The 13,893-nt window shown below is 35.7% G+C and overlaps 1 protein-coding gene across 1 annotated transcript; it reads left to right on the forward strand.

Moving 5' to 3' along the window:
• LOC107606348 (phytosulfokines 3-like) lies at nt 4,946-6,238 on the forward strand. Its single transcript, XM_016308403.2, has 3 exons — nt 4,946-5,107; nt 5,651-5,729; nt 5,919-6,238. The coding sequence occupies exons 1-3, from the start codon at nt 5,040-5,042 to the stop codon at nt 6,045-6,047; spliced, it is 276 nt and encodes a 91-aa protein (XP_016163889.1). The 5' UTR covers nt 4,946-5,039; the 3' UTR covers nt 6,048-6,238.

Genomic DNA, 13,893 nt, shown 5'->3' on the forward strand with positions numbered 1-13,893 from the left:
CTTGACTATTTAATTATTAAATTTAGATCCCGGCCCTTTTCAGTTTTTTTTCTCCTGCTTTTTTTTTTTTAATTTTGTCAAAGATAAAGAAATCGTGTTTTTTGAGTCTTTAAGCTATGTTACTCTTTTATTCTTGATATGTGATGAATTAAGATTTTTGCACCGGTTTATAATTTCACTCTAGAAAAGAGCTTTGTCGATAGTATAGTCCAAACTGACAATTAAATTCCAAATATCAAAGTTTAAAATTTCTAATTCAAATTAATCGAGAGTAATTAAATCTCGGGTCGTCTTCCCTAGGAACTAATGTCAAGAGTGCACAATTTTAGTTGTGGAAAGCAAAAGGGGTGTTTTCAATAAATTAAAGAAACGAACAATTAAAGAAATTAAAGAACGATCAAAATTACAATTAATAAACTAATAAAGGAATAAAAGAACTATGTATATAATATGGACAAGTAAGATTCAAAGTTGAGGAAATTGTGGTTCAAAACATAAATGGAACCTTGACTTGGGATGAGTTCTGGAATCTCTTCCTTGCCATAACCACAACTATGATAATTATGATAGATTAATCTCATTAAATCAATCCTTAACATCGAAGGATAGGTCAAGTGAGCATAATTGTTATTAATCCACAAATCCTAGCTAACTTACTAATTACCTTAGCAAGAAGCTAGCGTTATTGGAAACAATAACAACTAACAACCCAAGAATTATTACTAAATGTCGGACATTATGACTCTAACAATCCATAAACTCATTTTCCCAAGTCAAGGGGTGGAAATCTACCCCATAATTAAAATTGGCATTTCATCAAACACATGGAGGGCATAATCATAAAACATGATAAAATTGGAAAAATGATAAAAACTATGAATCACAAATGATCAAAAATAACAAAGGCAACTCAAACAAACATGTAATAATCATCAAACATCAAATTAACCAACTAAAAATCCAAAATTGCAAAACTATGTATATATTGATAAAGGGAATTAAAATATATGAAAGTGTAGAACAAGTAATGTAATAAAAGAGAAAATTAAGGAATACTTACAATGAGATAGCTAAATCCAAGATCAAAATTGAACTATAAAATGCTACATTGAAAACCTAATTAAAACTGTAAGAGAGAATTTTGTATACTAGTACACTATTCCTACTCCTACTATGAGTTTTCTAATCTAAAAGTGAGATCCCTCTTTTGATATGTGAATGATGCCCCTTGATATAGCACTTCAAAACAAGCTTCAGCCTTCCAAAATTGGGCCAAAAGAGCTCCAAAATCGCGAGCCACGTGCTTTATTAATGAAGTCACGAGCTGGTACGTATCTGTGCGTACGCACACTTCGCTGAATTTTCACTGGTGCGTGCGCATAGAGGGTTATGCGTACGCACGCATGCTGATTTCCTTCTTGTGCGTACGGACACATCCCTGTGTACTTCTTCTTTGATTTCCTCATGTTTTCCCCATGTTGCATGCTTTTCCTCCACTCTCATCAAGCCATTCCAACCTATTATACCTGAAATCACTCGTCAAAACTATCAAGGTATCGAATGGAATGAAAGTGGAATAAAATTGGTTAAATTAAGCACAAAATATCATGTTTTCACAATTAAGCTCAACTTAGGAAAAGAACACAAAAGTATGCTATTTGAATAAATAAATGTAAGTTTATATGATGAAATCCACTCAAATCTATTCAAAATTTATTGTCAAATGTGAATTCATCAATATGTTTCTTTCATGATCAAGAAGAAGCTAATGGAATTAAGAGATAAGAAAAAGAATAATTACGTGAAGATTAAATCTTAATAAACCATTTCCTATAATTACAGGAGTTACAATATCACTCAATCATAAAAGGATGTAAACCCTTTGGTAATTAGTTAGTGTCCATAAACACTTTAGAGTTAGTTGAAGTTTTTCAACTTCCTCAAGTTTTTATTTTTTTTTTTAATAATGGTCCTTCACACCCTTGTAATTTTATTGAAATTTTTTTCACACCACACAAAAAGAGAAAATCCAAAGAATTCTAACTATATTCTTTTCGTATAATTATTTTTTTATGTTATTTTTTGAGTAATTACCCAAATCAGTCTTCGAGGATTTGAAAATCGAACATTTTGGTCCCTGAAAAAAATTAATATACAAATTAGTCCCCATTGTTTTTCTCTAGTGGTCAAAACAATCCCTAGACCCATTTCTCCATTTTATGCCACCAGAAAAAGCTGAAGTGACACAGTTACTCTCCAGCGTGTCCAGCAACAAGTACAAGTGTCATAGAAGGACAAATTAGTCCCTAGCCACCTCATCAAGACGGCGCCGTTTAGGGCTTGGCACCAAACATTGAGTTTTAGTGGGAGACACAAGATCACGCTTCTTCTCCTCTACTTCAACCCCTTTCTATTTGAATAGAAACCAAACCCTACACATTCTTCAAACTTTTACAGAGAAGGTGGCTATCACTGCATCGCACTTAATCTCCCAAAGCACTATTGTCACTATCGTTGAAGAATTCGATCACCAACGTTAGCATTGGGTGACTCTATTGACGTGTCGTTCCCGAAACAGCAGCAATAATTGGTGCGCAGGACCGAGTGAAGTGGATGTAACGACAGTTGAACACGTTCATTGAGAAAGGTGAGTTTGTATTCTCTTATGTTGATTAGATTTATGGAATTTTAAATTAGTTAAGTACAATGCTGAATGTCACCATTACAGAGTATGTTGGGGTTTGAGTTTCTATTCTGTGATAATTATAGAGTATAATGGTTTGTTGTTATGTTGTGACTGTATAGTGTTTGGTTAGGGTTCAGTTACAAAAATTCTTAAAATAGAGTAGTTTAGGGTTTGATGATTCTGTTTGTTGATTTCAAGTATGTTGTACTTGCAGTTAGATGGAGAATTATGTAGTTCCTATTTTTTATCACGGTGGACATTTTGTAAGGGATAACTAGGGAGTTCTTCTATATATTGATGGAAAAGTTGACAAATTTTCTAAGATGGATATTGACCTCATGTGCTTCTTTGACCTGAAAACTCTGTTCAAAGGTTTGGGCTATTTGGATTATAAGGCTAGGTACTAGTTTGATCCTAAGGCTCCTAACTTGGAGAGGGGGCTGCACCCTATAAAAGGAGATTTGGAGATTAATCATTGGCGTGAGAATAAACAGATGAACCAGGAGACTGACGAGTTTTATCTATATTTCGATCACCCGATAATGGTTACTCCACTAGAGGACATCAATTTGGATTTTGATGCTAATGCAGATGTTGAAGAGGAGTCTAGTGATGAAGGGTATGAAACGATAGAGGATGAACCATATAGACCACCCAGTAGGATTTGAGGATGAAGATAGTGACTCAGATTGTTTGATTGTGAAGAGAAATACTAGAAAAGTTGGCAAAAAAATAGAAGATGGTATAGGAAAGAAGATTTCACAGAGGAATATAGGTGCAATAAGGAAGGCTTCAATAGAGAATAAGACAAACACTAATGGAGCTACTAGTTTTGGATCAAAGTATGCAGGTCCAGACAATTCTAGGGCTGCTGATGCTGCTAGGCCTAACACTAGGACTCCAAATAATGCTGGACAAAAAGTTCATGGGTCAACCTCATCTGGCCCAACTGCAAATGGGCCAAAAACTGTTAGAACAAGGGTTGGATTGCCAAATTCTGGGGCTGCCAGGGCTGCTGATCCTACCAACAGTAGTGGTGAAGATGAGATTGTGAAAAATATTGAAGAAGAAGATCCAATTTTTGAGTATGAATCAGAGACATTATTGACTCTGGAAAGCTCTGAAGATGAGAGAGATAGGTATGAATTCTCTCAATTTAATGAAAGTGTTGGATTTGGGGAGGTAAACTTTGAGTTGGAAATAGAGTTTGCCACAATTGAAAGTTTTAAGAATGCTCTTAAGGATCATGTAATTTTTTAGGGGAGAAAAATTAGGTACAGAAAGAATGATCAAAGGAGGGTTAGATGCGATTGTGAACATGGGGTGGAAAGGATTAAAAAGCCAAGAAATCCAAAGGGGAGCCATACATCTTCTACTGCGGCTACAAATGAGCAAGTTAATGCTTCTGATGAGAATGAAGGAGATGTGAATGACGGTGATGCCAATGTGAATGAAGCTGATGTGACTGAAGAGACTGTGACAACTGAGGCTGCCAAGTTGAATCCTTGTCCATGGCCAATTTACTGTGCATGGAATAATCAGCTTAAGAGTTACCAAATCAAGACTTATACTCCTCATCACACTTGTGTCAGAGAATTTGGAAGCAACATAGCAGATCAGAAGTGGGTGGCCAAGAAGCTGGAAAAGAGACTTCAAACTCAGCCTCACATGACCCTGAGTGAGGTTTATAAGCACATCAAGATCGACTACAACGTTATGATTAATAGGAAGATGGTATATAAGGCCCTCAAAGAAGCAAGGGAGTGTGTGATTGGCAACGAGAGAGCACAGTACAACAAATTGAGGGACTATCTGACAGAGATACATAGAAGTAACCCATGAAGCTCCACCATTCTCGAAGAAGTAACAGAAACAGCTAGCAAAACGCAACAAAATCCAAGGTAGCAATACAAACAAAGGTAGCAAAATTTAGATAATGTTTATGACTTTTTAAATTTCAAAATTTAATTTACATGCTAAATTTTAGAAATTTTAGAAGGAATAGAGGTCAATCAACTATAACTCAAATGACTCTCTTCATATTCACCTAGACGTCGTTTCCTCTCTTTAAACAAAAAAAAAAAAAAGTAGAGGCGAATATTCCACAAATAGAGTTAGGATACAAAATTTTACTTCTGATATATAATAACAAAGTAACTTCTATATAAAATAGAGTAAGACGAAATGAGACCATTAAAAAATCAAATAGTACGAAAATTTGGCCCTACTCATCCCATTGTCATTCCTCTGCCTCATGGAATTGAAAAGAGTTATAATCGGAGCTACAAGGCTTGAAAACGTGCCATAAATCGATTCGTGGCAATTAAAGTCTACAAGATTTGAGAGACGAAAGATGTTTAGGTGTAGACGAATAATCTATCGTGGCATATATAGAGGATCACTCACTCTACACCGTGCCGGGTAAGCTTAGCTTCTTCCATTTCACTTTACATTATTTTATATCATATTATAGCATATATGATTCTATGTTCTATAAATGGTATATGATGATATTATTAAAAAAGAAGGTTATGTGCTTCCTCTTCAACTGCATAGTCCATAAGCAACGCATACACAAAACACAACTGAGTGGTATTGAACCAATCATCATCAGCTCAAAACAACAATTAAAATATTTTTTTCTTTTTTTCTATTTATTTTTGTCTCATGCCTTTTTCTGTTTATTCTAGAATAAGGTGACTCATTTGTTTATTCTGTTAAGATAAGATTTCTTTTTTAGATTTGTTTGTTTTGATTTGATGAGTTGTATATTCCTTTTTTTCTTGTATATATTGAATCATCATAATCATTGAAAGAATATATACAATTCTTTCTCATACAACCTTGACTTCTCTGATCTTAAATAATTCTTGTTAAGTGGTAAAACTTCTTAAAAAAGAAAACGTTCTCATAATCAATTATGTCAAAATTGGTCACTATCTTCACCTTGTCTCTTCTTCTTAGCTTTGGCTTAATCTACGCCTCTCGTCCGCACATTGAATTTGATGCCGTGACGATGGTCTCTTCATCATCCCTGCATGAGGTACATATAGTATATCTTACTCAATAATAATTAATTCTTATTAATTAAACTCTTCAAGTGTTCGATTAGTTTTCTTATTTGGTATATATATAGTCATGCGATGATGAGACATTACTATATTTTTGTTCATATGTATTACTTTGTTTGAGGAATTAATATACTTTGGATGTGTGTGGAATGAAATTGAAGGATGTTAAGACATACAAAGAAGGAGATCAGTTAGATGATGAGAATTGTGAAGGAGACGAATGTTTAATGAGAAGGACTCTAGCAGCTCATCTCGATTATATCTACACTCAGAATAAGCCCAAGAATTAAATCAATGCATACACCACCCAAATATATGATCCATATCTATATAACAATACAATAATAATTTGTATATATAAATGATTCCTCATATATAATTATCATTATTATTATATGCATATATATGTAATATATACATGTATCAAAATCATGAACGTCTTAGTTAATAAATAATAATCCTTAACCTGTCTTTGCCCTTCTGTTTTTTGATGGATACTTAGATTTAGATTGAAGATGGATATCTTGATTGGCAATAATTGGCATGCCAAAAATAAAAACGGTTTACATGTGGCACGTGCATGAATGATCCGACCGAATCCAAATCTTGCACCATAAATTTTATTTTCTTTCTGATTAACACGTTAATTCTCTTTGTTTTTCTGCACACTTTGCATTTCTAAAAGAACTCTACTATCTCAATGTTCATTGATGCCTGATTAATTGGCCCTACGTGAAGTTTAGAAGACAAGGCCTCAATAATTGATAGCACAACGTAAAGATTAAAAAATGCTTTAACTCATGTAGCTAGTTAGTGACATTTAATTTATAGGTTTAGTTAACGAGTACAGCATTTTTTAAGTAAAATATATAAAATTTAAGTTTTTAATATATTTGTTGTGATATATTTATTAAAACAAAAAATTTTTAAAACAATAATTAAACCCTTTGATTAATAAACAATAATTGATCAGACTAATTTTTTCTATTTACTTTTCGAGCCCTGCGCCCTAATCAAGAAGTCACTGATTTGAACAGCCACTGTCACTCTCAAGTGATAGAACTCCTCTGTTTTACTTAAACAAAAGGACTGTTTCAAAATTGAAAATTGATATAACTCAACTTAGAGAGATAATGCACCAAATGGCATGGTTTGTTTTAGTCAAATAAAGTCATGGTATGAACCAATTATTAAGCAGTGTTTATGACTAGAGACGTAGAAATTTAAGTTGTAAATCATATTATTATATGTTATGTTATTATTTTTCATCCAAAACCCTATCTTTGCTTTCCACTTCATCAGTCTCTCTTTCTCTAACACCCAAACCTGTTGTTAAAAAAGTAAAAGAGAGTGTCAAACACGACTGCGTTACAGGAAGAATCTAAGACGGCGTTTGATTTCGTGATCATATCCATTAACACAAAAATATGATAGTATATTTTTGGCGTTTGTTTACTAACACAAAATGATAAAGGATACAGTTACCCAATATGTATTTTATGTCTTTCTAAAATGTTTGAAACATAAATTTATAACTTAAAATATACTTTTTGTACAATTTTATTCTTTAATATTTTAATAAGGATTATGTTAGGTAACCAATAACTTTCTTGAACAACTTGAACAACCATCAATTAAATAAAAACACACTACATCTCCAAATTACCCCCTTAAATTTTAATATTAGAATAACTATCCGTACACCTAGTGAAATGAACATCTGCTATATCTATTGTTCACATTATTTAGTATTTTCATTGTCTACTTATACAACCATACCCCTTCATCTTCCACCTACTCTCTTCTCTCTCACAAGTCACAACGAGCCTTCTCTACTCTCTACCGTCGTTGCCTTCGGACTTCGATGGTGCCGCCTTCCAACCTCTTCTCCAAGGAGAACGTTCCTTCTCCTTCACCCTCTCTCATGTGCCTATGTTGTTCTCGTTCCTCAAGAAAGGGAAACAACCATTGGTCGGCGCTGAAAAATGACCACAAATCTATGGTTCTGCTTCTCTTCCCCTCTTTGAGTGTGTCTTCGTTGTTCCCTCATTCCCTCAATCCATAGTCTCGCTTGCGTCTCATTGCTTGTTGTCTCAACCTGTTGTTTCTGTGTTTGAATTTTTTATTTTTATTTTTTATTAAAAAAATTGAATCTGTGTACCTTTTTTCATTTGAAATGAATCTAAAAATGTTTTGTTGATTTATATCTATTAAATTTAATTTGGATTTGTGCGAAAATAGAAATGAATGTTTCTAAATCACTCACTAGGCCACATGGCTATGATGCAAATCTATATGGAGATTTTTTTTCGATTGTTGAGTTACAAACTCGACTTAAAAATGGGAGAAAAGATACAAAATAAATCCTACATCTCAGTCATATTCTCTTTGGCATTGTTATCAAGAATAATGATCAAGAATAGGACAACACTACTAATATAAAAATGTCTGAAATACAAAAAAAAAAAATCACACCTAATACAAAGACTAATACCAAATCAAAAAGAAAGTTCTCTAACTAAATACTAGAGCTATAATAACTCTTGCTATGATGTATCCACCTTTTATTGCAATATTCCGTTTTCAGCACTGTATAAAAGACCACATCCCTATTATCAATGCCACAGTTGCTCACGAAAATTATTTTGGAGATCACATAGCTTGTCATTAGCACTACAAGACTTTCCTATTCTCATTCTGATTATTGACCATTTTTTTCTAATTGTTGATGAATTTGAACTCCTTGTGTGAAGCATATTGAACCTTAATATTATTGAAACTTTGCAGAAAATTTTTCAGTTTATTTCTTTCAAAATTCAGCTTCCAATAGTTATCACCTTGTCCTTTGGCCCATCTCACCAAGATTGTTTCATTGGTTTTGAAGACCACCCGCTTTAGAATTGCACTACACTCCTCCAGCAAGAATTGACCGGATGTTTCAATGCACTCCGCCAAGGCATTAACTCTAGAATCTGCATTCAAAAACTCACATAAAAGCACAACAATATTACTCTCAGCATTCACAAGATAGCCACCCACTGCTATATATTATTTTGAAGCAACATATTCAGCACAAATCCACATGGAGATTGCAACACTAAACCCATGATTTCTTCTTTCCTCTTTTGTGTCTTCCTTAATGTTAGAGAATAAGAATCAGTTAGAAAAGTTTTACTTGTACTCAAAGTGATTCTTCATTATTTTTGAAAAATAACAGCTACTTCTGTCACTTACATTTTTATATATGTTGATGATATGTTAGTAACGGATAATGATGATATTAAAATTACTTCTACAATTACACAGTTACATTCAATTTTTCTGTTAAAAGAGTTAGGAGATTTGAATTACTTTTTTGGTATCGAGGCTGTTCATCATTCTTCTTCTTTGATTTCTCTTAATCAATCTAAATATATTGGTGAGTTATTAAATAAGGCAAGTATGCAACACTCAAAAGGAGTCATTACCCTTATGATAAGTTTGATTAAGCTTCAATCCAACAGCAGCTCAGCTTTTGAAGATCCAACTTTATTTAGTTTTATCATTTGAGGGCTGCAATATGCAACCATTACTAGACCAGACATTACATATTCAGTCAATAAACTGAGTCAATACATGGCTTCACCATAGCAAGATCATTGGAATGCAGTAAAAAAGGTAATGAGGTACCTAGCAGGTAGTATCAGTATGAACCTCTATTTTCACAAAAGTTCTTATTTACGATTAATTACTTCTGTAGACTCAGATTGGGCATCCGACTTAGATGATAGGAAGTCTACTTCTGATTTTTGTGTATACTTTGGTGCCAATCTTATATCTTGGAAGTGTAGCAAACAACCTACAGTTAGCAAAAGCTCTACAGAAGCAGAATTTAAAGTCATGACCGCTGTATTTGCAGAGCTTACTTGGATTCAAATACTCTTAGCTGAAATGAGACAACCTTGCAAAATTCCTCCTATTGTGTATTGTGACAACATGTCAGCAGTTTTCTTTGCCAACAATCGGATATTACATCATCGAACTAAACATTTTGAAATTGATCTATATTTTGTTAGAGATAAAGTCACCAAAGGGCTGGTCACAGTCTGATAAACCACTATATTATGGTTTATCTTGTGCCCAATTGAGTGATTTTTATCAATTCTTTACTCACTTATTCATATAAATTGCATGGTTTTACAAATCCTTCCTAATTCTGTGATATAGTTGAAAACAAGTTTCCTAGGCCTTTAAACTGTCAATTTTAATTATCCTTTATTACCACTCGATGCCGTGATATGTGTGTTAAGTATTTTTAGGCTTTATAGGGCAGGAATGGCTTAGAGGATGGAAAGGAAGCTTGAATAAATAGAAGGAGCACAAGAAATAAAGGAGATAACCAGCGAGGAGCGACGTGCACGCATGGCTCACGCGTGCGCGTGAATTGGAGTTCGCACGGCGACACGTGCGCGTGCCTGACGCGTACGCGTGACATGCGAGGATGACCAGCGATGCGTACGCGTGACATGCGCTACCTACAGAAATCGCAGAAAACGCTGGGGCGATTTTGGGCTGAGTTTGGACCCAGTTTTCGGCCCAGAAACACAGACTAGAACCAGGGGACAAGCAGAGACTCAAGAGACATTCACATTCAGATAGTTTTTAGTTTTAGTTTTGAATCTTAGAGAAAAATTACTCTTCCTCTAGGTTTTCTACACATTCATAGATTTCTAATTTTATGCTTTTGTTTTGGATATTGAGAAGAGTCACTACCTCCGTTGAAGTTGTTATTATTCTAGTTTTTTTTCTTATTCCTTTACTCTTTTGATTACTTATTAACCCTGTTCAGATAAGTATGTTATGAATTTGGGATTTATTAATGCAAAGTACTATTTTTTACTTTTAATTAATTTTCAGTTATTATTTAATCTATCATGTCTTCTTCTTATTCTCTTTATATGCTTGTGAACGTTGTATTCATGTCAATGGAGTAGACTCCCAACTTGACTTGGGGGTTGATTAAAAGGAAACCCTTGAGTTGGAATACTCAAGTGCTAATTTTGATTGGAAGTTGTTGATTGACTCTCTAGTCTCTGACTCTAATCCTTCCTTAGGAAAGGATTAGGACTTGGGATTCAGAGTTGGTTAGTTAGTTACCTGACTTCCCTTTATTCAGTAAAGGATAACTAAGTAGAACAACAACCTATTACTATTACACTTGGGAAAAATCCAACAAGGACAGAACTTCCAATTAATCTTCTCCCGGTCAAGGATTTTATTTTGATTATATAAATTCCCTCATTAATTTCCATTCCTTTAATTTACAATCATTTACTTTTTTGTTCTCCAACTCTTGAAATTTCTCGAAAAATTCATGACTAGTAAAATAGCACTCTTTTGTCAACTCGTTGGGAGACGACCTGGGATTTCTACTCCCAGTATTTTTATTCTAATTTTCTGACAACCCTTCTAAATTGATAAGTGGATTTTCGTCGATTAAGAACTGTACTTGCAATGTTAGTTCTATATTAATTTCTTAATCGGCTAATTTTCGCCACGTCAATTTTTGGCGCCGTTGCCGGGGAGTTGCAATTGCGTGCTAAATTATTAGTTGGTGTACATATTTTTAATTTTTGCATATTTTATTTTATTTTATTACCATGAGCTGTATGTTTCTTTCATTGAATGACGCATTCGCTGCCTAATCCGAGCTTAGCCGCGTTTGATCCTGAAATTGAAAGAACTATTTCACGTATTAGGCGAGCTCGGCTTCGGTTAGCCTCTGAGGGTAGTGAAGTGGTTCTCGCCAATTCACCAATCTCATCAGAGGGCAAATCTGAAGCGCCATCTGAGGAAGAAACAAGCTCCTTTTCTACTAATTCTGTTGATTCACGTGAAGGTAATATGACGGATCCCAGAAGGATTACTCTACAGGAAGCAGGAGCTCCAGACTTCACCCTGCAACCGTATCTAGCGCGTCACCCAAATTTGGCTGCAGATTTTGAACTGAAGACTTCGCTAATCAACCTAATACCTAAGTTTCATGGCTTACTAGCTCAGGAGCCTATCAAGCACCTTAGGGACTTTTAGACAGCCTGCTCAACCATTAGGCATCATGGTGCAGATAAAACTACTATTTTGCTATTTGCCTTCCCGTTTTCTCTTAAGGAAAAGGCAAGGGAGTGGTTCTACACTCAACCGGAAGCAGTTGTTACCGACTGGGATCTGCTCGGAAGGGAGTTCCTGGACAAATACTTTCCAGCTGAAGTTATAGACAGACTGAGGAAAGAGATCTCCTGCATTATCCAAGGAGAGTTAGAAACCCTTTATGAGTATTGGGAACGCTTCAGGAACCTCTTAGATTCATGCTCCCACCACAAGATTGATGAGATGGTGTTGATCAGCTACTTCACACAAGGCATGAAGCCTCATGATAAGAATACATTAGATGTTGCAAGTAATGACTCTCTGAAGAAGTACAAGACGGCAACAGAAGCGTGGCAGCTGATCGCCGATCTAGCTGAATCTACCTGGAATGCTAGGCATAGGACCAACCATCCCAAGGCTGTTGCGAAGGTTTCCTCTAGCAGTGAAACTGCTGCCCTCACACAGACTCTGGGAGAGATGACCAACATACTGAAGTAGCTCCAACTAAATCAACAACAATCTCAGCCTCCCTCACCACAACATAGTCAACAACTGGTTCCTCAGAGAGTGTGTGAGATATGTGCCGATTATAATCATTATACTGATGAGTGTCCGCAGCTCCAACAAGAAGACAACACCTTGGCAGCTACTCATAACTTCTATGACCGCCCGAATCAAGGATACTATCAACAAGGCGGCAATTATAACCAAGGTGGGAACTATAACCAAGGTTGGCAAGACAACTCCAACCATGGGTGGAGAGATAATTCCACCCAAGGCTGGAGGGACAACTATAACAGAGGAGGCAGAGATAACCAGGAAAATCAGAGGTGGAATAATAATAACAATCAGCAGCACCGGAATCAGCAGAACCTTCCCTATCAACAGCAGAACCAGAACCAGCCTTATAGAGCACCTCACCTAAGGCAGTCCTAATTGCCTCAGGACAACCAACAGCAGGCTCCTCAGATCACTTATCCCCCTTCCTCTTCTAATGATGAGATACTTCGTTCTCTTGCACAAGGACAACAAAACATTCAGACTACAGTTAACTCTACCATAAATGGTCTGAATGCCACTTTACAAACTCTTGTCTCCAGGATGGATTCATTCTCCGCTCCCAATAATCAGCCTTCAAGCTCCAGTGGAATTCCTTCTCAACCTCTACCCAACCCCAAAGGTGGAATCAATGCCATCACTTTGAGGTCCGAAACCACACTACAATAGAGGAATCATGAGGAGCCAAGCTTGCAAGAAAACGCCCCAGTTGAGGACATGGTTGAAGTGGAGGATGTTGAAGAGGAAGATGAAGCACAAGACATGGTTGAAGAAGAAGCAACTCAACCAAGAAATGGAGAACCAAAGGAAGATGAAGTCATAAGAGATGCCATTCCTATCCCATTTCCACACCTTGCAAGAAAGCCCAGAAAGCAGATGGAACTCGATCCCAAAATGGTAAAAATCTTCAAAAAGGTTGAGGTAACCATTCCCCCTTTTGATGCAATTCAGCAAGTACCTAAATATGAAAAATTTCTAAAAGATTTGTGCATACATAAGGATAAGATTAATGAATTAGAAACTATTCCTTTAGGTAGTTCTATATCTGCTTTAATGGGGGATATACCTGAAAAATATAGTGATCCAAGTCCATGCATGGTTAACTGTACCATTAGGGGTGTAATATTTTCTGACAGCATGTGTGATTTAGGAGCGTGCGTGAGTATTATGCCATTGTCTGTATATGATACTTTGAGGCTCCCTCCCTTAAAAAGGTCGGCAGCTCGTTTTGTTTTAGCAGATAAAAGCATCATCACAGTGGTTGGAATTGCTGAGGACGTGCTGGTGAGCATTAAGGGGCTCACATTTTTCCATTGATTTCTATATTTTGGAGATGCCCCCTAATGACTCAGGAAGACCATTGTCCATCCTGCTTGTAAGGCCATTCCTGAAGACTTCAAAGTTCAAATTAGATGCCTTCTCAGGAACTTACTCCTTTGAGATAGATGGCAG

The sequence above is a fragment of the Arachis ipaensis genome, chromosome B07 (assembly GCF_000816755.2).
Source record: "Arachis ipaensis cultivar K30076 chromosome B07, Araip1.1, whole genome shotgun sequence".
NCBI classification, from domain to species: Eukaryota; Viridiplantae; Streptophyta; class Magnoliopsida; order Fabales; family Fabaceae; genus Arachis; species Arachis ipaensis.

Bases quoted from the DNA above. Each gene is read 5' to 3' on its own strand.
- LOC107606348 (XM_016308403.2), top strand. From the start codon at position 5,040: ATGTTTAGGTGTAGACGAATAATCTATCGTGGCATATATAGAGGATCA. The intron at 5,108-5,650 runs GTAAGCTTAGCT...TCTTCTTCTTAG, and splicing joins CTCACTCTACACCGTGCCGG to CTTTGGCTTAATCTACGCCT. The intron at 5,730-5,918 runs GTACATATAGTA...ATGAAATTGAAG, and splicing joins CTTCATCATCCCTGCATGAG to GATGTTAAGACATACAAAGA.